Raw genomic sequence first — 27,106 nt, 5'->3', positions numbered from 1 at the left:
AAGCAAAATAAATAAGAAACAATTAATAAAAAACGTGAAGCTATGGTAGAAAAACTGTTCGTCCATCACATGGCACATACACTCCCATTCTGTCATGAGCGGCCAATTTAGGCCAATTACCCTGACAGCTGATGTTGTGTCCTTGAAATGTGAAAGAAAGCTGGGATTCTGGGAAAAGACATGTGAAGCAGGACCATATGCCATATATCCAAAGAGGATACTATCTCCATGCTGGTGATCCCCATTTCATATTTCTGGAAAAGCCATGCAGCAGGCCAAAGTGACTTAATCAGGCCATCTGAAGGAGCTTCTGGTGCGGTTTGTTGGCTTTGTAATCACTAAGAAAGGACACTGTCTGCCTATACCAAAAATACCTCCTCACCAGAAGACAAGAAACACCCACTTAAACATGCAAATCTCCGCAGAGTAGGCCAGGTTTTAAATCCAGATCTGAGCTGTGAGGCAGCAGTGGAAAAGAAAAGAAGAAAAAGCATCAATCTTATAGAAAAGAAAAAAGCTGAAAATCATCCTTGTTATCTATGGCTGCTGCTGTATACAATGTATACTGTATATAACTATCTACTATATAATTAAAAACTAAGGTCTGTGTGTGTGTGTGTGTGTGTGTGTGTGTGTGTGTGTGTGTGTGTGTGTGTGTGTGTGTGTGTGTGTGTATCCGGTTCCTCAGAACAATCTGGTGATGCAGCTGAAAAAGGAAGTATGAGACACACGAGGTGGAGTAAAGGTGCAGAAATCACAGAGAGGTGCCTTCTAAGTATATAAGTGGACAGGAGGTGAGCAAAGAGCCATAAAATGACAAGAGTCTTAGAATCAGGCTTTATGGGAATGTGCTTGAGAGAGGAAGTGCCAGTCAAGAAAGGTTTGGACACATGCGAGTACTGAGGAAACGTGATGAAAGTACGTGTAGGGCAAGGAATATCCGATATTTTGAAGTGAATTCTATTACCTGCCTTCAATATCTACAATATAATAAAACATTAAGGTCTGTGTGTCCAGTCCCTCAGAGCAATCTGATTGGTCAGTTTGGCTTTGGTGTGATCGGCCAGTTTAGCTTTGGTGACACAAAGAAAGAGGAATTGTGAGTGAATAATGCACGAGGACTTGAGGCACACGCTGAGAGATTTGCCTTCTAAGACTGAAAGTATAAAACTAGACAAGAGGAGAGGAAGGTGCCTTGAAAATAATGACTGAGATACGGAATTGTTCTCAAGAAGGGGACCACTGGTGAAGAGACGTTCACACACACACGGGGAAAAGTGCTGAAGGTACACATAGGGCAAAAGATTAAAAAATATTTTTAATTATAATTTTTAATTATTCTGTTACTTGTCTTTCACGAATTATCATTGCATTGCACTAATTGCATTGTCATGTAGCAATCGTCTTCGACCAACGTAAGCAGGACCTCTCTAGTCAGAGATTGGGTGTTCTTGTTAATGGTCTCTTCTCTTTTCTCCATAGCCCACAGAAGATGCCCTGTAAGAGTACTCAAGACAGACACCACTTGAGGCAGTGGCCCCATAAGGCAGCATCTCATTTGCAACCTGGATTTGAGTATAAAAAGAGCTCCCAAGTGAAAACACGATAGTGACGGAGAACTCATTCTTTGTTGTGCTCCTTGTGTACCCTTTTTGTTTCTTTGGTTAGAATTTAATGGGGATGACCAGAATGGTACCCCAAGGATTCTGGCAGTTCTTCCCTACTGCCTGTCACAATATATATAAATATATACTTTGCAGTGCTTGCCCTATAGAAAATAAAGATCACTATTGCATCTTTTCTGCTTTGTAAATCAGTACCTTATGGTGCTCAGTGTGACAGGCACAACATTAACATAATATTAAGATTCAATTGATGAGGAATTCATTTTTTGCTTTATATAGGGCCTTATATTAGTAATACTTGCTTGGTAACATGCTTAATGATATTGCTAGAAATTAATAGTGCTATATACAATAATACTGTTAAATCAAACCAACTGATCATGGTGGACACTTTTGTCTAGAGGGTATGCATACATTGGTAGCATCTTTGCTGTTCTGAACATATTCAGAGGGCACACGGCAATGTATAACACAGCTGGATGCTGGCCCGGGACAGTAAAGGCCACATGATATACAGTGTGTGTCAGCCAGCAGATAACATGTTTGCTCAACCTGGTGATGACTCCAAGTTAGTGCTGAAGTAAAAGTAGTCAGGTCTCAAAACTCCAAGCAGTTTTCTATTTTTGTATATGGCTAGTTATGGCATCAGCTTATAAACTGAACTGTGTTCTGCCCATCAAGGGTTTTGTGCTGATGAGGGGCATTGTTGGTTTTAAAGCTGCAGCCCCCCTATTATTAATCACACAAGGCCGCCATTTTATGTGCTGCATTTCTTGCTATCAGGGTGTGAAGGGGACTTGGATGAACTTCATTAACATTCTGACAATATTGCTAATAACCTAACCTGGCCTAGCCAAAAAACTGACCAGTTTTGTGTGGAAGAAGAGATGGGTGGGCAGCCTCACTGTTAAAATGGTGTGGAACTTGTGACCTCTTCCTCTCTTTACTAATTTCACTGAAAGCCATGCCCCTTCATTAGCTGGTACTACCACCCATTGAGCCCAAAAATGAACCATTTACTTGTTTACTAAGATTGACCTTGTTCATAGGTTACTGTGTATTTTCTTTTAGTCTTTTTCTGTTCACCAGGATGTTTATTTCAAGCTAAAGGTGCTGCCACAGTACACAGGAGCTTTTTGGATGGGTGCTATTATTTTAATTTCTGATAATTTGTCACACCATTCCAGTTCAGGAAACATTACCTAGCAGCTAACCTCATTACCTGAACTGTAAAAAAACTGGTCTTTGTTCAATAACTTTCATTCAATGTAATGAGTGCAGTGTAAAGCAGAGCGTGCCCATGACAGTTTAATCACTACACTTGTCAGGATTTGGTACAACTTTAGACGCCTTTGATATTTTCATCAAAATAAAAAGCGCAGAGCAATTAGTGGGCGGCAGTAAGTTTATAATAGTAATTGAGCATGGCCATGATTATGTAGGTACATTTCATCTGCCAACAGTTTAAAGCAACTTTACTGGTAGAGAGGGGGGACGCTGTGGGACACAGTGAATATTTGCACTGCTGTATTGAAGGAGCCCCACTGCCAAAAGTGATTCTAAGGGCTCAATGCCGGCTGCTCAGTGATCAAGATCTGGTAAAATAATGTAATGTCTCCAAGAACTTGTCACCCCAGGGCTGCTGGGTAGACTCAATGAAATGAACGACATGTCTATGTTTCATGCACCAAGCAATCAATCAACAGTCATAAGCAGTTGTTACAACCTCCTTCCATGACCATTTGACAACCCATATTTAAAATGACAGGTGAGATTATTATTATTATTATTCTTTAAAGTAACTTACAAATTGAAAAATATCATCATCATCATCATCATAATGTTTACTTTACTTATCATGATGAGGTTTGCAGCAGCTGGGCTGACCAGACCATCCTGGTGGACTGTGTCTTAGACATCTCCAAAGATGCATTCTAACTGCTTACCTAAATGGCTTCTATTGGCCTTTCTTGATTTAGAAAAGCAGCAGTAGCTGAGATCCTCTAACTGTCACAGAAAGGAAACCCAGCAACCCTAAGCAGGAATCTCATGTCGGCTCATTAGACTCATTGTTTCAGTCACTATCAGAGCTTGTGACCAAAGATGGGGATACAAACCAATGTATACATTTGTCATCATTTCTGGTTTCTTTTTAACACTATGTTCCATTTTTACACATTTTTGTGAAGGGTTATTAATTTATTCTACTCATTATTAGTGGTTAGTATTAGGCTTGGTGAAATATCCTTAACATTATTCTCTTTTATTGATGCCGCAATCCTCTTTATTTTTACAATGACTGTTTCCAGTTATGTGGCATATTCTTGTCATGAATTTGGGGTTCCTAAGCACAAACTCTCAAAAAACCCTCAAAATGCCATCTAGAGAAGGGAAACCATGTAAACCAGAGCGAACATACAATTATATAAATGAAAAGATTTACTTTTGCATAAATGCTTTGTAAGAGTGAAGCTCAAATGAGCACAAAAGGCAAGTTGCCTAAAATAGGTAATCCCATAGCAATACAAAAACCAAAATAAGAGTTGAAAAAACAGCAAAAAGATGACAATCTTTCCTAATCCATTAACAGTTATGTTTGGTGTACTCCCAGATGGGCTTAAAGTGGAGAAGGACAAGCAAACTGTAATTGCCTTTATTTCATTATTAGCACGTAGACGTATCTTGCTCAACCGGAAGAATCCTAACCCACCTCTTTTAAGTCAGTTGGGTCAGTTTTTTATACTCTTAAAGTTTTACTCTGGCTGTTGACATGGAAAAAGATACATAGACATAAAGAGACTAAATAGGGGGGCTAAAACATAAAAAATGATGTTATCACATCCCGCCTATAAAAGATAGTGGTAGTGTATCAGCTGCATCCAAAGTTTTTGAAATTCCAATCAAACTATCCATCTATCCATCCATTACCCAACCCGCTATATCCTAACACAGGGTCATGGGGGTCTGCTGGAGCCAATCCCAGCCAGCACAGGGCGCAAGGTAGGAACAAATCCAGGGCAGGGCGCCAGCACACCGCAGGGCACACACACACACACCAAGCACACACTAGGGACAATTTAGGATCGCCAATGCACCTAACGTGTATGTCTATGGACTGTGGGAGGAAACCGGAGTACCTGGAGGAAACCCATGCAGACACGGGGAGAACATGCAAACTCCACACAGGGAGGACCCGGGAAGCAAACCCAGGTCCCCTTACTGCAAGGCAGCAGCGCTACCACTGCACCACCCTCCAATCAAACTACTCAGTTATTTTGTGTTTTGAAAATCCCGATTAGAGCAGTTCATCTTTTATCTGGTTTTGACTATAAATTATTGGCTTTTGTCTTAATCCAGGTACTTGTAAAAACAATATTTTAAGTATCTTGACCCTCATCTCCTGGTCCCTTTCATCCCCTTTTCCCTTATTGAACACTAGCCCTTTTAGAGGTACTAATAGCTTTGTCCATGGACAAAGCTTCTGCTTCACCATTGAGGTCTAGCGCAATGTCTACAAAACTGCTGCCCTGCACCAACTGCACAAACCTCTATCCTCCCACTTGTGAAGAAGACCCCAGTGTACTAGAACTCTCCTAATTGGTCTAGCCGTTCATTCCTTACCTGAAGAGAGAAGGGTACTCAGATTTGGAGGCGCTGATTCTCATTATGGCAACATCACACACAGCTGTGAACCATTCCAGTGGGCATCGGAAATCAAAGTATGATAAAGCCAAGGGGTGGGCAAAATCATCAACAAATAGCCCAAGGTGGATATTCTTCAGGCCTCGGCTATGATTTGATATCTAGTCAGAATCTAAAGTGACCAAGTGCAGGAGCAATAAATGCCCCCAAAATTGTGTGTAATATTAGTAATAACTTAATATCAGTCACTATCACACAAGAACCCGGTCTTGACACTCCAATATCATCTAATATTATGTTCTGTTTATTTTTAATTGCTTCTCCTAATCCACCTTAGAAACAATGCCAATCAAAAAATGGATATTGTACAACTGGCTAGTGCAAAAACTTTAAACATAAACAACAATACAGTAACAGCACCACCAGCACTACACTCATATTAAAAGCATCAATTTACCAGCAATTGAATCCTGGAAGTTACATTGGCAAGGCTTAACAAGCTTTCCCTCTTAGTAGTGCCAGTGCTGCTAGATTTTATGATTGGAAGAAAAAACAAAAAATAGAAGAAAAAAAATGTCTATTTAGTTCCAATTCACCAAGCATCACATGTCTGCCTAAGGTGAGTGATGGTTAGCCTTGATTATGATGGTTTATGAACAGATTATTTTATATTAACAAATCAGGCTGGAAACATTAATTAGTGCTTCTCAGAGTGTGGTCTGTGGATCACCTGTTATCAATGCGCTTAAGTCAAGCAGTCCAGAAGGTGATATTCCTTGCATTAGAGCAAACTGACTTTTACATTGCACAGATAGATATGTCAGTCCATAATTTTTTTTATGACGGCTTGGCTGCTGCCCCACATCAACACTCTGTAATGAACATGAGGGATGGATCTAAAACTTCCCCCAGCTTTCTTTAAAATTCACTTTAATGTGAGCCAGGAGAACCCACCTGTGGCTATCGCAGCCCTTTCATTCCATGTAGCTGGTGGCATGTGCTGCAAAACTGCTGTCAGGGTGTATACTGCAGTATTATACACTCTTCAAGGCTGAGGGGTTATTATGGATCATGGCTAAAATCCAGGAATTTGAAATGCTAATCCAGGAAAAACGGTTTAGAATTTTAGCATTATTTTGCATAAATGCCTTTAGTAAAATAAATGTGGTAACTGTATCATGGAATTACTGGCCACAGGTGGTCCACTGTATCTTTGACTTTAGCAATTTTGTCTTAGGTCTGAAACTCTTTTAAGTATCACTGACTTATAAGAAACAGGTTTTCTGTTGATTAAATCTACTGCTTATTGCTTATGTTCTGACAACAGACATATTTATATATATTTTGTGATAATTGCCCGGACACCATCAGTTGGAGACCACATCTTTATCCAAATAATGTTTTATTTTTCTTCTCCACACAACACAAACTCAGTCCCGCACAACAACAATGTCTTCAGCCCCAGTCACCTTTCTCCTGGGCCTTCTCTCTCCTCGTCCCTGGGCCACCTGTCTCCTCTCTCCAGGAGCTTCGTCCTGCTCCTGCTCCCGACTCCAGCTCACTGACAGGAGGGAGGTGGCCACCTTTATCCTCACCCGGATAAGCTCCAGGTGCTCTACCTGACGTCACGTCCTGGTGTGGCGGAAGCATCAGGAGAGCACCCGGAAGCACTCCGGGTGACCCTGGAAGGATCGTCCTCCATGGGTGTGGCGGAAGTGAATAAGTCCCGGGGCGCCCCCTGGCGGTGACCAGAGGCCCCAACGGTCTTGAGCCTCCCTGCAGGGCGGTTGCCCCCTCGTGGCCTGGAGGACAAATATGCCAGCACCAAGTCCTTCCAGGCGTCCCGGCCGGGTCTGATGCCCAGCCGTGTACGACAATATATATATATATATATATATATATATATATATATATATATATATATATATATATACATATACATACATACATATATATCTTAATATATATATATATATATATTATATATATATATGTATGTATATATCTTTATATGTGTGTATATATAATATTTATGTACATATCAAGATTTGATCTTCATTTGAACAATATCTTTAGATAAGGTGCTATAATTTAAAACAACTTGAAAATGTGACTTTATTTAAATTTTTCATTTATTCATTGAAAAACAAAAAGATATGCCATTTCTGTCTGTGAAAAAAGTTAAGTCCATCCATGTTTCAAATATCTGGCATTGCCTCCGCTTTGGCAGAAATAGCCTTAAGTTGCCGTTTCCTTTAACTGTCATCCAGTATCTGGCATTGACTGGGGTAGTTTTTCCCACTCCTCCATGATGAATTCTTTCAGCTCTGCGATGTTTCAGGGTTGTTTTGCATGTACAGCAGTTAGAAATCATTCATGGCATTTCCATAGGTTTTAGATATGGGTTTTGACTTGGCAATTCCAGAACACTCCATTGTGTTTTTTTCAGTCATTCCTTGGATAGTTTTACTGGTTTGTTTAGGATCACTGTCATGATGCAAGGTCCATTTTCAGTTCAGCACCCTCTTGTACAATGAAGAATTCCTAGTAGATTCTATGATTGTGAGCTGCCAGGCCCTGATGTAGTAAAACAGCCTCAAACCACAATATTTCCACCACCATGCTTTATAGTTTGTGTCAGCTTCTTCTGGTCATATGTTGCTGTTGGTTTTCGCTAAACATTTATTGTGCTTCTGTTTCAAAATAACTTCATTTGCCTCATCTGTCCAAAGTATACTGTTCCAGAAGTCGTATTCATTGCCTAATAGTTGGTAAACTTTAATCTTGCCCTGATGACCTTTCTGTACAGTAGAGATTTCCTCTTGAGACACCATCCACATAGATCTAATTTGGGCAGCCTCTTTCTAATTGTAGGCATGTGCATTTTGACATCAAGAGTGGCAAGAGCTAAAGGTAGGTCTTGTGATAAAATTCCAGGATTTTTAGAAACATTTTCAGCATCTTGTGTTTTGCTGTTGGGCTGAACTTGCCAGTGTAGTCTGACGGGGACAAGTTGACAGTTTTTTTTTTTAAAGCTTCTGTACAGTGAAATGGTTGATTTCCAATTGTTTGGAGAACTTTATAAATTCCTTCCCAGATTCATGGGCATCAATAGCCTTCTTTCTGATGGCCTCAGAAATATATATTGTAATGGACATCCTGGCAACATCCTGCCCAAAGCCCGACACGATCACAAAAGCAAAATCTTCTATCCAAATAAATGAAGGTTTTATTTGAAATACCTCCAAAAGTATTACACAAAGTACAAAAACACTGGTCTTTCTCTCTCCACTGCACTGCCCTTTTCCAGTTGAGTTTTGCCTCTCTACCACCCAGCTCCGACTCACCTGAATAAGAGAGTGCTGTCCCTTTTATTACAGACTCGGGAGTACTTCTAGTGCCAGAGCGATTGCCCGATGGAAGTACTTCCGGGTCATACGGAAGTCCATTATCAGAGTAGGGAGCTTGTTTCCCTGCTATGCCCTCTTGCGGCACCCCGTGACCCCAGCAGGGCTGCCCTGCCAGACTACATTTGCCGGCATGCCCTGCTGGCTTCCTACTGGTGTCGATATCTGGGACTGCTGTCATCTAGCGTGCTGGGGGAATAACAGTTTCCTAGTGATATCTCTGCTTTTATAGGGGCTGTCTGTCCATCTCTTCTATCTGCCTCCTTTCCTGGCCGGAATGTCCATCCAGCCCGTATGGCAACTACAATATACATAAATATATAAGAAACTACAAAATAAATATATATACAGTATATATATAGACAATGTTAGGTTTAGGTCCAATAGACAATGTTAGGTTTAGGTCCTTCCCTGCCAGAGTAGTGTCCCAAAGGCCACCTTTCATTGACTTGGTTTAATGTTCCTTGATCGGTCTCTAGTTTGCCTGTTACCCAAATGAAACTGGACTCAACCCTCATCCCTCACACTATCTTGAGGCTGAGAAGCTACATAATTTATCTAGCTACCAGGCCCTTACTCATGAACATCACTTCTAGGCCTTGCTCCAGGTATCTTTATACTGCAAGGTGTAATAATATTAAAATGAATTGAATTATTTCAAAGACACAGTACTGGCAGGTGAAGTGACTTGTTTAGACATGATGAATACAAAATAAATGAAAAAAAATCTATAAAACTGTAAAAGAATCGTCCTTTTTCTTAGGCTTCTTAGCAGTATTTGTTGTTGCACATCTTTTCTTTAGCAGTTTCAAGCAAAAGACATCTGAGTTTAAAATAGATTGCAATGAAATTTAAATATTTCATTACTAACAATAAATATTTAAAACCCGCAGCAGGAATGTATAAATCTAATTGAATAAAGAAAAGCAATGCATTTGTATGTCTACAAAACTTAAAATACAGCAATCAAATTGGTAAGCAACACATTGGATAAAGAGAAAAATCTATCTATCTATCTATCTATCTATCTATCTATCTATCTATCTATCTATCTATCTATCTATCTATCTATCTATCTATCTATCTATCTATCTATCTATCTATCTATCTATCTATCTATCATTTATGTACACACACATATACACACTCACATATATATATACATATATATATATATATATATATATATATATATATATATATATATATATATATATATATATATATACATACACATACACAGAATATACATATATACTGTACTCTATATACTGTATGTATATAGAACCCCAAATTTTGACACTGGGGGTACCTCTGGGGTGTTCTTTTTTCTACAGTGAGTATTAAGGACAGTGCCTTTTTCCAGATTTTGACCTCCGAAATTAACTTCATTCATTTTAGGGTTTAAAATATAGAAAAGAACACTGAGCAAAATGATTTGTTGACTTGCTCACATTGCCTGAGAAAAAAATATTCCTTTTTGAATTGTATCAGTACTTATTCAATTTTTTTGCAAAACAATGCCCCCTAAGATAAAGACTGCAATTAGCAAAATTTCTTCAGCTGCCAAAAGGTTGTCCATCTCAAGAGCTCACTAAACATCAGAAGAAAGAGAACTCAGGCTTGAATAGGAAAGAAAGGAACTGCTACTTCCAGACCAAGAGAAACATCAGAATGAAGCCAGACTAGCAGACACAAGGAAAAGGCCATAAAAGTTACTGGAATCAATCTGGCGAGGCCATGTTTTGCACATTGACAACTTTCTGCTGTTTGTTCCAACAGTGGGAGATCCAAACAACCTGCTCACTTGTTCACCAGGAGGAAGAACAAAGAACACTGTGTACCCTAAGGCTATTTCATAATTATCTATGAAAAGCTAAAGAATATATTTATAAAAATTCTGTGATGCATGACTATTTAGTGCAATAAATCTTTTGATTTTGAAATGTGACTCATTGCTATTTGTCTCTGGGAGGGTGTGCTTTAATAAACGCCATTTATAGACATAGGACAGTTCTGTTTTACCATTACTTTCTTGGTGCTAATGTTAGTATTGGATAAAGTGGGAAAAACTGTATATACTGTACGACAGAGTGCAGCAACATGGCTTGCTATGGTGCCACAAGTTTGGAGCATGGAAGATCAACACTGCCAGGGCCCGTGGCCACAGCCAGTGGGAAGCAATGGAAACAGCTGAGCCCTCCTAGACAGGACTGCCGCCATACCTGGAAGTGCTTTCAGGTGTCCATTGATCATCTTCGAGCAGCACTTCCAGGTGCCCTATAAAAGGAGCCAGCTACTGCTACTCCGGAAGCCAGAGTCGGGATGAAGCAGATGAAGCTTGAGGGAGGAGTGGAGGTAGATGAAAGAGACAGAGAGAGAAAGAAGAAAGACATAGTACTGTGTGCTGTGCTTATTGCTGTGTTGTGCTTTGGGACTGAACTTGGGCAGAAGAGAAACAACTATATGGAAGTGTTTCCCTTAAGGAGCTGCTAAATAAAAAGTCTTGTTTTGTGCCACATTTGTGTCTGTATCTGTTGTGTAGGGTGTTTGGGGTGCTGTTCGCCCCCTGGTGGTCTCAATATATAAAGTGTTACACACATGCAATTAGGAGACAGTTTATGGGCTAGAAAATAAATGTTTCTGAGCAGAGCCAAGGGGTGGTCTTGTCCAGTAATATTCTCTCCTCTTTTCACTCTGCAGACTCTCAACAAAACCTGCCTCCTAATGACAACACTTCCACCTATGAAGATCCCTCCTCCTGATGACATGCAGTAATTTCCAGTTCTAGTCCTACCAGCTCTCACCTCTTCCTGTCTCCAACATATATATCCACCATCTTGCCTATCCATGTCATTTCCGTTTTGAACACGTCATCTGTAAAGATGTCATTCTTTTTTTGCATATTTTGAAGTATATGGGGTACAAATTGTGCAAACCTTTTTTGTGGTTTCTTTCTGTTATAACTATATATATATATATATATATATATATATATATATATATATATATATACACTGTATGGATGGAACGTCCAAAGAATGGAAGGATGGGGGAAGGCAGCTACTTTGGAATACTGCCTCCCCCAAGACGCTAGATGGCGATTTCCATGCAGCATAGCGGTGCCCTGGATTCCCGTAGGGCACCATAGTATCTGGAGTCTGGCTTCACAGAAGATGCAGCAGGAGGACCTGGGGCCTTATATTTCTTACATAAGTACTATCGAGTCATGGGAGCAGAAATCCAGAAGTACTTCTGGGCTGACGGAAAACTTGAGTCCTCCATCTGACCCGGATGTGCTGGCAAGTCACATGAACGGAAGAACAGAAACACTTCCGGGTCGGACAATATATAAAGGACTGCTGAAAACCCTGCGAGTGAACCAGAGTCGGGTGGAGGTGGACAAAGCTTGCTGGGAGGTGTGGAGGAGATAAAGAAAGATAATTGTGTGTATTATTATTATTACTTGCCTCAGAGTCCAGAGCCATGATCACAACATTATAACAGGAACCTTCCGAGCAACAGCAAGTTAACATTTCTAAATTTCTTTTCTTTTTTATCTGAACAGATACCAGCAGAAACATTTTCTTTTATGAGGGAGCAGCATAAACAGTCTATGTTCAGTAGCAAATCTTTGAGGGCTAATATTTTTTCCCAAAAAATCAGTCTTCTGAAAAGCGGACAAAAGCAATGGTTTCACGCATAAATCAACATAAAAAGTCTGCTGCTGCCTGTTGTGCCTGCTGTTGGCTCCTGTTTGCAGTTTGCGGGGGCTCGATGGCCAGCAAGAATGCACGGTGGGCTAGCTGCCTTTGTGAGACAGGTGCACGGGAGTGGCAGTTGCAGTGAAACACAATATGGTTTGTACCTTCTGTCACTTTAAGTGTCTGTCCTCCCAGGCGAACGTTGCCATAGGTGCATCAGGTACACAAACATGTTCAGCACCACGATCAGCTGATGGCGGTACTTCACTTTTCAGATCAACAAAGCTAACTTTACTTCTAGCAAAAGCATATTGAAAAGCGCTGTAACAAGAAGATCACTGATCTCTATCGATCACTAGAGAGACTGAGGCTTTCAAAATAATAATAATAATAATAACAAAAACTGCGTTAACGCGCAATAAAATAATTGTCGGCATTAATTAATTAATGCATTAACGTGATAATAACGCGTTAACATGTCCAGCCCTATACTGTATATCAAAGAATCTACTGACTTCCTATAATGTGTGTGGTGCAGCTAAGTGCCTAAAATGTTACTAACAAGCCAAACTCCAAGTTGCAGCCCATCCCAATGTATTTTTCCCTTACACTAAAATACAGTATACATTATAATACTTTCATTCTAAAGTCAGTGGGTCAGAAGCAACTACTCCTTTATTCATTACCCATATCAACAACACATCCGAATGCATTCCGATTAGGAGTAACTGTCATTGACTGATGCAGTCAACAGTTTAACAGTACAGTACTGCAGAACACAACCTTAATATTTGTCAAGGTCTTCTGTATAAATGGGAACTGATGAACAGAAGTAAGTCTGCATTGTAGGATAAGGGGCAGTTAAAGGCTTTATGACTGAGAGTTAATACTAAAGTCTTCCATCACATTAATGATGGTAGAACATCACTTTGTACATCGGTTTCAGAGTTGTTGGGTGGGAGCTGAATATTGTGCTTTTTCTTTTCTTTGTATTTTGATTTTTCTTTTGCTTTCTCTATTTCAGTTTTGAAGTAAATGGTTGTACCTTTATGTTGTTATTATTTGTTTGAAAAATTAGTACTATGTCATTGTAATGATCTACCTTTCAAAAAAAAAAATTATAAAGAAAAAAGTTCAACTACTTTAAGTCTTGCAGCAATATACTTTGAAATGGAGTTAACAAATGGGCATGCCACCAGTCAGTAGCATTTTCTCATTCAGGTGTGGCTTTGGAAAAGGCAATTAACACACTTTTATCAATCTAAATTTATTTGAAATAGCACATTTCTCACTGTGCACTATTATCAGGCCAGAAAAAAAATCACAGTAAAGAGCACATCAACAGATCAAAACAATAAGCATTACTACAGCAAGAGCAAAAAGTCATCCAACCATTATTAAACTCATCTAACCCAGTGTAAGGCATAACCATAGATTATCCATGAACTGTGTGAGGGGTATACTGGTGCACCTGAAACATTTGGAGATAACCACCATACCAACACAGGGAGAATCTGCAAACTCCACACCGACAATGATCAGACTTGGATTCAAAATCAGGACTCTGGGACAATAAGACAGATGAGTACAATAAGTGGCCTAGCAGCCTAAGTCGTCTTTGTAGCATCAGTTCTGTTAGATTGGTGGAGGATGAGGTAACCATTAATTATGTGCATGCCCGCCATCATAATTAGCTTTATAAGTGTAATGTGGCCCTGACCTCTCCATTAAACACAGTCAGATGTATGCACTGTTTTCGCTGCAGCCTGGCCAAGTTCTCATAATGTATAAAACCTTGTGGTATGAAATATACAGATGTATTTAAATAATAAAAGATCCATCATGCATAGAGATGGGAGGAATGAATTGCACAGAGTTTAGTGCCAGATATAACAGACTGAGAAAAATGGAATAAAGTGTAAAGAAATTCACTTCATTAATGTGTACATTTGCGTGGAATTGAATTGAAATATTTCCTTCCAAGCGGAGTTATTCAGAATGTCAGGCAATATAACATATACAATAGAAGGAAGGAGTTCAGCCTGAAGTCATAAATTGAACATAATATAGAGATAAGAGCTCATTCATACACAATAGATGTAGCTCCCTAGAAAATAACATTTACATGTAATGGCTGACTAATACTTTCAGTACTTTGAGACTTGGTGTAGTGCCTCAAACGTCCTGCCATCAAGGTACAATATAAAACAATGAAGTGAACAAAACAATGAATAAATCTCAGAACAGAGTCACCATCAGTTCTAAAAAAATAAAATAAAATACAGAAATGCTAGATCTTAAATGCCATTTAGATAGGTCCAGCTAGAGGCACACTGGGACAAAGGGAGTGAATGAAACTGCTTGAGGGTTGTGATTAAATGTAACAAGGGAGAACTGGGTCGCAAGACCATACGGGACTAGAAACACTGCAGTCCAGACTCATACATGTTAAGTTAAGTGACAGCTCTGAATTGGTTTTGTGTGAGTAGGCCCCGTGATGAACTGATGTACCATTTATGGTTGGTTCCCACCTTGTGTCTAATGCTTCTGGGACAGGCTCCATTCTCCCATGCCTCTGAATTATAACATTACTTTCCTAAGCCCACTTAACTAAATTTATTTTCATAGATGGCAAGAGCCTATCCTGGCAGCACAGGGTTCAAGGTAGTAAACAGTTCTGGGGAGGGTACCTCATTACCTACTTATCCTCACATCCACACCTGAGCTAACTTAATGTGTTTCACCCATTTTTGGGTATACGTGAGGAAGATCCATACAGACAAAGCATTTAATACATGTACCCTTAATTATATTATGTCAGCAGTTATTTCAGGTAGTGTCTTTAACAGCAAGCTTCTTTATAAAGTGCTTTGTAATCCAAACCAGAGTACAATTTACGGCATTAGCACATGCCTTGTCACGTTTGTTGAATGCAATTGCTAAGGAAGTTTCCTCAGAATTTTACCATAATTCCCTTTGTTTTGTCCAAAACTTACCAACATGCTGTGTATGATATTCAGGAAAGGGCAGAACTATACTATATGATGGGTTAAATTGATAACCAAAGAAACAAGTAATGGTGAGAACAAAACCTGAAAGCATTCTATAAAAGACACAGACTGAATTCATAGAGCACTTAATGCTTTAAGTAGGTGCCAAAAGAACATTTTCTGCTTAACCTTTAAAATGTTTTTCAATTATACTTCTGTCAGCAAATTTACTCAATATATTTTCTGCGTTACTAAGGAACATGTCTTCTGTGCTCTTTCACTGAACATAGGGGTACCATCTGTTGTAGCTAAATCAAGGAGCATTAAATAAACCTAAGCTTCCAATCTGGAGTGGTATCACTGGCTTGAAATCACACAAGGTGCCACCAGTCTCCTTTTCACACCCTTACATGGAGAGGCTGGCTGTAAACATCGACCTGCTGAACCAGCATGCATGTGGCTTATCCAGTTGAGCCACTGGGAATTCCTTGAAATCTCCAACCCAAGTGAGCTTCTGATTTCTACTGCAACTGTGAGGGTGGTCCTTCAGTGTATATGAGACAACTGAGGACAAGCAACTTTTAATAAGTGAATGACACTCATTAAATGACATTAAACAGTTATGTGGTATACCAACAAATGCACTGGAAATGGAAGGCTTATTATTATTATTTATTTACCTGGTAATTTTATCCAGGGTTTCTTAAACTATGGGCCATGACCAAAAATAGGTCAGAGGTTGATGCTGTTGGGTCGTGAGTTAGTGTTGTATTTAATGGTAAAAGTCCAGATAGTTCGTGAAGTGGGTCACTGCTTGTTGATTAACCAATTAATGATCATCCTTGATTGCCCACCGAACTCTGACAATTCTCCAAGGGAGACTCCTAACCCCCCCATTCTTAAGATCATCTACGATTCTCCAAAGAGAAAACCTGCTCTGACTAATGGCTACTATTCTCCAAGGGAGACCCCCCTAGCACTAACGATCATCCAGACATTCAACAAGGAATGGATCTCGAAGACACTAAATATGGCAAGATTGAGTCGAGTCAATTAAAAGCTTTTATCCAATGCAAAGTACAATATTAAATCATTTTACATACAGCATATTTGAGGATGGCAGTTAAAATTACAATAATACACAAGGTAAGAAATAAAGAATATTTTACAATAAAATAACATTCTTAATACCTGCTGAATCCAGTTAAAAGTCATGGGGGGCTAAGACCTATCCCAGTATCAGAGGGTGCAAGGCTAAAATGAGCACAGGGCAGGGTGCAGGTCCATCACAGAACTTATATTTTGTCAATATAAAAGTGAATGGTTTGATTGTCACTAATGCTACATATCTGTTATTCTATTCCAGGTATGTAGATGTGAGTTAAGTGACACATAACTGCTTTGCATCACAAGTTCATTTTGCTAGGTGCTCGCTGGCTTTAGTACAACTTAGGAGGAGGGATAAAAGGTTAAAATGGTGCTCAGACCAAACATTTTAGCTTCACCCAACATACTAAAATAAAGAATTCACCTTCTCAGCTCAATTCTATGCCAGCAGTCCCATTAGCCTTTTTGAATAGAGGTACACAGGTAGTTGAATACAAGGATAGCTTTTGGAGGTACAGAAATTATCATATGGATTTTGTATGTGCATATTTCATTGTAGTAATTCAGGGAGAAAATATTGCCTCACAAATAAAGTCTAAGAAAGCAACACTGTTTTTGCTTGCAAGATTTGTAATGTTAAACCTTCATACAGCATCAAAATATCTTGACCAACAATAGAAGACACCAAGTAAACTTCAGCAATTCACCACCCATCTTGGAAATATGATTCAGTTCAAGCAAACAAAATATTAGAATGTAATATACTGTAAAAAATGTCAGCAAGGAACCTGCTGCTCCTCAGCTTTCAGAATGTAAAGGCTTTACAGACCTAAAGAGATATGTTGAACCAAAGTACGATGAAAACCATGACTGAGATCTACAGTTAGCAATACAAAGACATAGCTACAATCCCAAACACGGAGCTCCAAACAAAATTACCAAATAATAGGCTGCCAGATAGAATCTCAGTAGTCCATTTTTAAATAAATTGAAAAAATATCTAAATGCATTTTTACCTTACTAGAACCCAGATAACATTTTAATTACAGATCCCAACAGTCCGAAGCCAGACATACTGTACACTCTGTGAATTTTAGAACTCATGGTCTAATCACACTGCATAATAGAGTCACCAGTCTTATACGTGCTCAGACTGTACAAACACATACAGTCTGACTGGCATGCCACAATGTGGGTGCTTAGACTATACATGAAAATGGCCCTGATTGACAGATTTGCTTATTCACATTTTGCAACAAAGGTTTACTCATTCATAAAAACAATATGGCCACAGGCTTCTGAAAATGTCAACAAAGAACAGAACTGTGTTGCTGGTTTCTGCTGTAGCGTGTTCTGAAAGTGCAAAGAAAAGAAAAAGACGTAGCTGGACATGAGGATGGTTGGGTAGGTACAGATAATACGATCTGTCTGTTTTACAGAGAGACTTGGAGGTACATAATCTATGTAATTTGCCATTGTGTGTGTTTATTTTGGGTTCCTCCAATAAACATTTCCTATGATGCTGTGGTCATTGGTCATTTAGTTGTATGGGTGTTGCTATGTGATGGTTAGCATTTTAAAATCAAAAAGGAGAAAATGAATATGACAATGTCAAAACTCAATTACAATGTCCTGGCACCATACTACAACATACTGAAATACAATACCAATCTTTTCTCACTGCTGTTATAAGCAAAGTCGAATTCAATATGTCATCAGTCTGACCTGTTAAACTAATTGTGTTAATTTCTTTTCAAGTGGCAACATAGTTGGATGATATGAAAGTGTTTTGTAACCTTCTGCACGTGTTATTTGAGGACTTCAGCTACCTTCTGCACAATGAATTTTGGGAAATTTGAGGGTGAGATCAGGAAATCAGCTTGTGACACTGCTCACACTACAGGACAGCTCAAGTGTAAGATGCAGTTGGCCAAGGAAGATGGAAATTTTGACTAATTTAGAAAATCAGTCATCGATTGCAAATTGGTCATAAAATAATACCAAAATGGCACTGTGTATGCCCTGCTTTAGTTGATACTGCATAGCAAAGACAATGAAGAACCTGACATAAAAGGCTTGAGTTATTGCTAATTTTATTAACGTCAAAGTGGTTTTCTAGCAAGTGATACCCTTACTGAGGAAACTGCACACTGCATTCGCAAATTGATTAACTTGGTTTTCTAATTTTCAAGCACAATAAAACATCCGTTTGCAGGGTGCTTATTACGAAAGGAGACAAGCTGGTGAATACCACTGGTACTGGCATTGCATATTTGTGCAGTTAACCAGATATTTGTACATTAACCCTGATGGATACTTGAATACCCGAAGTAATCAGAATGCACAGATTGCTGGCCAAATTAGGGGCTAATCCAGAACCCAATAAACGGGCACTCTTATTGGCACAATGGTTTGCCAAACACTTGGTGACACTGATTTGGTCATGTTTAGCTATCCGTGGACAGTGAGGCTTGATACCACTGGGGAGGAAGAGGCCACATACACCATCTTCATCTCTTATCAACTACAGCAGCAGAAATCACAAGAGATAGCTCTGGGTCAAAAGCTGATGAATAAGGCAGTAGGAGGGGAAATTTGTAGAAAAATAGGCAAAGAAAAATAAAGAAACACAGCAGTCCATAGTATTTTGAAATTTGTTTGAAAAAAGAAATGCTTCAGGTGTAAATACATATGCTTTTCAAAGAGCAAAAGAATGAAGATTGAAAACCTAGCAGCATTAGGAGAAGCAATGACTATGTGCATGCCAAATGCTTGCAGGCAGTGACCCCCCGATCGCTGCTCTTGAGTTTGTGTGTTTTGTCTTTGGTGATGAGCTTCTAAGAGGTGCTGATGCCGGGCATGCTGACCAAAAAAAAAAAAAAAACAAAGAAAAGAAAAAAAGAACTTTGCATCCGCTTCTAATTGTTCATAGGAGATTTGAATTGGTGTTTTTTAACAGCCAAATGAATCGCTACATCAGATTTCTTCCTCAAAATGATGAGTTAAATTTTCTCCAGTGTCTAAATTCAGACATTGAAATTATGTTAAATAAAATCTTTCTTTTCCCATTCCTTTGACTTAAATAGGAATAGCTTGGCAGGAATCCTAGTCTGATACTGGGGTATTTTTTATTTTTCCAGACACTGTTCTAAGACATCATCACACACCACCACCAATGTCATTTACACTTGCGTGGCTCTTTTATTCCTGTCCTTTTTGGTTTCTTTTTACTTTGCGCTCAAAAGAAAACAGTTTTCAGTCATTCTTGACTTTGTTATCACCATAAAAAGCGCTTCAAAGATATGCCTTTGAAGATGTTGCAATTCATCTCAGCAAATGTATATTATCACATAGTAAATTTATATTGCACTTTGACATTATGAAAACCACAAAATATTATGATTTACATGAATCAAACCACCTCAAAACAGTCACTGCTTTAAGGTTTCAGTTTCAGAGTCCACATATTTAATTTAGGAGGTTAGGGAGAATTGGGTGCAAAGAAGTTTAGAGCCCTGGATGGACTGCTCCTTATAATATTTAAAGTAAATCAATGTTTTATATATTTTTTAAATTGCCTTTTCATCATTTCCACGATTGATGTTGTCATTTCATACTACAGTTCATCGTCAGTAGGGATCATGGAATACAGTTTTGAGATAAACAAGTGCTCCCATCTATTTGTGTCTGTTAATTCCACTGCCTTTAGGTTTCAGCCCTGAATGTTACCTCCTGAACAGTTGACTTTCTTTTTCCTGCATCAGAATAGATGCTTTGTTAGCACCATAGACATCTGCCGCTTGTCTGGCTAGCGCAAGTCTAATCTGATGTTTAACAAATTCAGCCAACGGCCATACAGGCCAAAACTGATAAAACACGTTAGCAGCAGGCTGCCGCAGTTTGTTTTCTTGAACAGTAATCGTATTTAATCACAAAGTAAAGACCCCCACACACTCACTCAGTTAGAGATGAGAAGAAGCAACCACTTGTACCTTTCCTGTTTTTCATTTGCTGTTCTTCCAGATGCTCTTCTGTTGTTGCACTAGCATAATGACTGGAGGCGCCTTATCAGTCCACTAAGTTGATGCTGGCCGACGGCTTTCTTTTTTTTTATCTTTGTGCCTGCTATGATTGGCCTCTGGGAGATGGCAATTAACTCTACTGAGGAACTGTTGCTTTCCTACTGGTGTTTATCTACCATCACTAGAGAAGCAAACCCGCAACCAAATCTCATTTTAAATGAAAGCAGAAAGCTCACCCCCAAGAACCTCATTGTTATCTGCTCCACTACATGGTGACCAACTTTAAGAAAGAATGAATCAGGGAAGAAATAAAATGAAAGCAATGGGACTGCAAAAGAGCTTACACAGGTCCCACTTGATAAATATTTTATTTGTTTTATTATCAGTCATCAGCCTGGCAACAATACCTAATCTCCCCTCTTTGTGGGGAACTGCAGGCCGCTTCAGAAAGCTGGCCAGGTTATGGTCAGCCTGGATATTGGCTCCAGGCCAGAGAGACAAAGTTGAACATTTTCCTTTATGAAAATCTCTTTGTCTTTGTGTGTGTGAGTGTGTGTGTCACAGTTTCTTGAGGACAGTCTAGAGCTAAAATGGCTGGACAGAAAAATAACAAACTCGAAACTTATTAATTATTAAACTATTTCATTCTGGATCAGTGGCATATTTTCATTTCAATATTATAAACTCTGAATCTTTTAGTTTAAAGTTTTGAAGTATAGAAGTATGCTCTCTGTCACCAATGTAATTTGCCTTTGCGATTGAATCTCTCACTCTCCATTTTCATAAGCGAGGAGATATTCAGAATATCATAAGTGAGGAACTTTAAAAGAAACTATCTTTTTATGCAGATGACTCAGTACTGTACTTTACTACCAAATATATTAGGTACGTTGTAGGAATTTCATGGAATTCAATGATTTAAAATTGACTCATATAAGTGTATATTATTCCCAATAATTACTTGTGCACTGTAGATTTTATTTAACCAGTTTTCACTTACAGTCTCCCAAATGTTGATATTTTCAGGAATCACAATTATAAAAAATAAAGATCTACTTAAATCTGATTTCCATAACCTACTGGAAGTGAAACAAATAGGCATGATGAACTGAATGTTCTCCTCGTATTTGTCAGATTTCTTATGTTCTATGTTCTAAATTAAGAGAGATTTTATTAGGTAATAGATTAATTCATCTTTCTTTAAAAAATTAAGACACAATTTTAAACACGATTATTTGGATCACAAAGAGGTTGCAGTTTAAATTATCTATATTAAAAAGATCTAAAGAAGGCCTTGGGCATGGCACTGCCTAATTTCTAATTATACTTACTGCATTCTGTATTCTTGGTGTAATGGATGAGGCACTTAGTGCCACTTATCTACTGCCAGGCCACTCTCCTACATATGGAAAAGTCATCTCAGATAAAGGAGTGTTGGAATCATTGGATGGAAAGATTTGCTCATCAGATTGGACAGCCACACTCCACCATAGAAAACCCAGGAGCGGGACGGTGGCCAGTTGGCCGAGGTCTCCAGGACTGTGACTTTATTTTTGACCTACTCTTGTACGATTTTAAATATCCACCATTATTAACTGGCCATAGTTCATCAATTAATTAATGGAAAGATATTGTTGGTTTCCATTATGTTTACTCAGTATTACCTTGCTCTTTGTGCATTTTAACAAAACTGCATGAATATGTGTTACCAGTTATGTATTTACTAATCAGTATCTATACTTGTATTTTTACTGAGAATTGTTTTCAGTGCTCTTCTCCAGCACTCAGTGAAGAGCGCTATACAAAAAATAAGTTGTATTGTATTGCATTGCATTGTAAGGTTTGGAGGGAATCAGAAAGGATTAAAACTGTACCAGCTTGGTTGGATTTGGAAAGGAAATCTTCTTGTAGCTCCTCTTTGTATGCTTAGGTTTGTGCACCTCCACCACAACTACCATTAATTCAAAAGGAATCTGGTGGTTCAACACCAAAATATGGCATCAGTGTAGTCACTTTAAGTTCAACATTTTACTGTTATTTACACCTGTACAAGGTAATCACCTTTACAACCATCCTTCACTTTCAAAGTTGTCAAGACTTTGGCATTGGGAGATTTTATAATGATGATCCTAGTGTAAGATTCAAATATCTGCAACTCAGATTTAATCTTTCATAAACCGATTTCTTCCACTAAATGTAAGTTGGATTTTTTTTTAAACACATATGACAGGTTTCCATAATACTCCTTTAGTAATCAAAACTATATGAAGCTATATTATATAATAAGTACCTTTATCTCTGTTAAAGTCCTCTTTATATGATTTAAGGCAATGTGAAAGAGATTTCATAATTACAAATGAAGAATGGAAATCAAAAATTGAAAAGATATGTTCATCATCAGTATGCAATTCAACTAAAAGTGCATTAGTAAAAACCAGGTTTACTTATCTCAAACTTTACCAACGTCAAATATCTCAATTGTGAGTTGTCAAGTACCTGTCTCAATTAGTCACAAGCCTACTCATCAATCAGGCCATATTGGGAAAAATATTGACCTACCTGTCAGCCAGTACTGGAACCACTGTTATTTCCAAGCGATTTACAGCCTTGTTCAGAGAATTCAGGTCAGGTTGGGGAGCATGCACTGGTACAGCACATTGCTGCACTCACCACACAATGATACAGCTTGGAATCCTGTGTTGGCAGCCCCCCAGGCAGACACGGGGCCCAGTCCCATCCTCTGGAAATGACCCTCTATCTGCCTCAGCCAGGTGTTACGTGGGTGTCCCCTTGGCCTGGTCCAGCCATTCTGGCCCTCAATAATGAGGATCCTGTAAGCCGGATCACCCTTGGGTAATAGCGCCAAATGGCCATAGTGACGTAACTGACGCTCCCTTACAATGCAGGTAATGTGTCTCATTCAGGACTCAATGAGCAACTGCTCATTCAACACAAAGTCAAGCCAGTGGTACCAAAGGATTCTCAGAAGAGACACAGTACCAAAGGAGTCCAGTCTTCGTCTCAGGTCACTGGATAGAGTCCATGTCTCGCAACCATATAGCAAGACAGGAAGCACCAGAACTCAAAAGACTTAGACCTTCATCCTGTAGAAATATCAGGAGTGCCACAAACCCTTTTCCAGTGACCTCATGACCCCCTATGCTCTGCCACTTTGTCCACTGACTTCATGAATGTTGCTGCTGAGGTAAGTAAAACTCTCGATGTGGTTGACACACTCTCTGCAGACAGACACACTACTGATACCTGTGCCCAAGAGATTATTAAAGGCCTGGATCTTCTAGATCAGTAAATCTTTCTTCACCAACAGATGCCATACAGTATGACCCTGCCCAACACCCAGTCCATGCAAGCACTGAATAGAGTAGGAGCAAGAACACAACCCAGATGAACCCCAGAATCAACTGGGAAAAATGCAGAGGTTCTGCCTCCGCTCTGCACAGCACTCACAGTACCAATGTAAAGGCCGGCCATGATATCCAGCAACTTCAGGAAGATCCTGCAAAGTCTCAGGATGTCTCACAGGAAAGCATGATCAACTAAGTTGAACACTTTATGCAAATCAACAAAGTCTGCAAAGAAACTCTGCTGATATTCATGTTTGCACTCAATGAGAACCTTCAGTGGCAGTATGCGGTCGATGGTAGACCTCTTAGGCATAAAACCAGATTATTCTGGACACTGGGAGGTGAGCAAGTGATCACGGATCCTATTAAGGACGACCCTAGCAAGGACGTTACCCGGCACAAACAGCAGTGTTATCCCTCTGTATTTGCCGCAATCTAGGCGATTACCCTTCCCTTTCCAGACAGGGACGACAAGTCCCATTTTCCAGTCAGATGGAATGATGTCCATCTCCCAAATGGAAACAAAAATTGCTTGCAATGCCAGGAGGACAGCCTTACCACCAGCCTGGAGAATATTCACCCTGATCCCTGCAGCCTTCCCCACCCTCAGCAGGTGCCCAAACTGTGCAATGTCAGTGATATTGGGTGGTTCACAGCTAAACGGAGAATCAGCCTCAAGAACCGTGGACCCATAACCACAAATAAACAAAAGAAAAAATCTTAATCCAATTCCCTTTTTCAGTATACGGTACTAGCCCATAATCTAAGAAATAAAGCAAAGCAAAAAGTTATCCTCTTCTTTTTTGCAGATTTCTTCCAATACAATAGCAACACAGCAGCTCGGTGTCCATTAAATCTCATACATACAGTATGTGTGGTAGAGACACTGCAGCTTTGTGACAAATGCTGTATTTATGATGATGCCATTGAAGGAAAGTGCCATGAATGTCAAAACACAACCCAAATGCCAAAGACAGCAACCCAACTAAAGATGCAAAAGCTCAAAAAGGTTTAATAAATTTTGGAAATGTCACTAAAACTGGCCTCACAAGGTCTTCACATTAATGCAGTTCTTGCCCTGTCTATGTTATGGTTGTCTTTCATGTACTTGCATACTTACTGAACTCACACATGCACACACACACAAAGTCTGACTAGTTCCGGTTTATACTTCAGATACTGTAAACAAAAACAATGCTATAAAAACACAAATGTGAAGTGCACACTTCACACAGAAGGATCTGTTCATACTGTTACACAAGCTAAGTGAAATTGTTACAGAAATAAATCCAGGAGACATGGGCAATTAGTGGACAGGTGAGGGTGAACCATTAGACATCGTCATTCATATTTAGTCAATTATGCTGCAGAACAGTCTTTGATCTCTTTCTGTATTTCCCACCCACGCTCCTCTGTGTGATACTAGGGGGCAGAACACATCATGTCATTGCTGGTCTTTAAAATAAACTTGGGTACTTGATATTTGTATTTACACATTACATAAACAAATAAAAAAAAAATTAAAGTACTAGGTCAACATTTTTTGTCTGACAACCAGCTTACTGCCTCATGCTATGTTTTGTGCCATTGGCATGACTAGAAGGCTCAAACAAACCCATAACAATTATGACATGCAGACTATAAACATTGGTCTTTTTCAGAAATTGTGTTCACTTCTACCCAAATCAGCATACGTCTGGCTCCTTGGGAGGTTTCCTTCAAAAGCATTTAGTACATAAGTGCCCTGTTTTTTGTTTTCGTGAAATGCAAAATTTATCTTGGTGTTTGAGTGTGCAATCACTTCTAGGCACCACTTCACACTTCAACGGGACATACAGAACTGTTTGATTAATGCCACAGGCTGGGCTGGGCTTTGGTTGCATCATTCTTCAGTATTAACAGTTCATGTTGGATTAGGTCTTAAGAATTTTTTTACTATAGAATTAATTTGTATTAACATTACTATTTTTTTACACATACATTCTTAAACTCCTTAATTCATTTCAAGGGTGTGAGACCCTACCACCTATCTCAGCATCACAAGGCACAAGATAGCAAACAGCCCTGGACAGGGCCCAGATCCATCATAGAGTAGCTTCTTAGCCAAATATTACAATCTTTAACATTTGTAAGCTGCACCATTGTGAAACATGGCTGTGTGTAGCAGATAAAAAAGCATCACAAAAGCTTATTGAGGGTAGCAGTGAAAAAAACAACCTACCTGCTCCAGCTTCCAGTGGAATTCGGCAGGACGGAATGTGTCCACTTGGTCGAAATCTCTGCGCAGTAAAAACACAAGGCGACAGTTGTGCACATAGAGGGCATAGTGGTGTCTGTTCATTTCTGTAAGTGAACCAAAAGAAGGACAAACTTAACTTTATTGATTGACTCAGATCCATGAAAATATGACCCAGGGGTGTTGGCAAAGCTTTGGGGGAAAAAAAACCTACTAAAATAAAACATCAGACACAGATGACTGAGGGTTGTATCTCATTAACAAGGAAAGAGTCTGATGAAGCCTCATTAAGATAATGAAGCATAAGCTTAAAGTGAGTCCTGCAGAAAGATAGAGAAAACTAAATCCTTTTTTCAAAATAGTGTAACTATTAAAAAAACAAAACAAAAACTCTGGATATTGCTAATAAAAGCTAAATGACTGCTGCTCACACTGCCTAAATTATCTGACATAACAGTTGAGCCCTCAGGAGTGCATGGCTTTTTTTATGTCTCTGCAGATCCCAGTCTGTTCAAAAATGGAATAATGCAACAGAAAGCCACAGATAGTATCTGACAAAGTAGAATTTATTTTACAGAAATATACAATAAATCAGTCTTTACTTTACATAACATTCAAAGCAAACACTGTCACAAGAGGCTTTATAAAACAAAAAAGAATACAATACAAAGCAACCCGAGATTCACAATTGTTTTATATGCATAAAGAAAGAAAACAAGAATGGGAGGACATTCTTGTTGTTTTATATTTTATACAAAGTGCTTATGTGTGTGAAGGAGATTTTAATCAGTTATATATACAGTATATACAGTATGACACATTGTGCCATCACAAGCATGTTTGCAAGCAAAAATGCAATATAAAGTGAAACGTCAATGCTGTATGCAGCGAATGGGAAGTCTTCAAGTTTGGTCTTGTAGTTATATCAAATTGCAAATAAATATCAGATTGGTCCACAAAGAACAATTAGCATTCAAACAACAGAAGTAACTGAGCTACTGACGATCA

The 27,106-nt window shown here is 39.0% G+C and overlaps 1 protein-coding gene across 1 annotated transcript in view; it reads right to left on the bottom strand.

The window, feature by feature from the left end:
* Positions 1–27,106, bottom strand: part of LOC114646274 (calsyntenin-2-like) — a 791,236-nt gene that overhangs the window by 165,704 nt on the left and 598,426 nt on the right. The window contains exon 8 of the mRNA XM_028794392.2: positions 26,084–26,205. Coding sequence (XP_028650225.1) covers positions 26,084–26,205 — 122 coding nt within the window. The remainder of the gene's footprint in view (positions 1–26,083; positions 26,206–27,106) is intronic.

Source organism: Erpetoichthys calabaricus, chromosome 2 (genome assembly GCF_900747795.2).
Source record: "Erpetoichthys calabaricus chromosome 2, fErpCal1.3, whole genome shotgun sequence".
Lineage (NCBI taxonomy): Eukaryota > Metazoa > Chordata > Cladistia > Polypteriformes > Polypteridae > Erpetoichthys > Erpetoichthys calabaricus.
The sequence above is the reverse complement of the archived record's forward strand: the minus strand, read 5'-3'. Positions and strand labels throughout refer to the sequence as shown.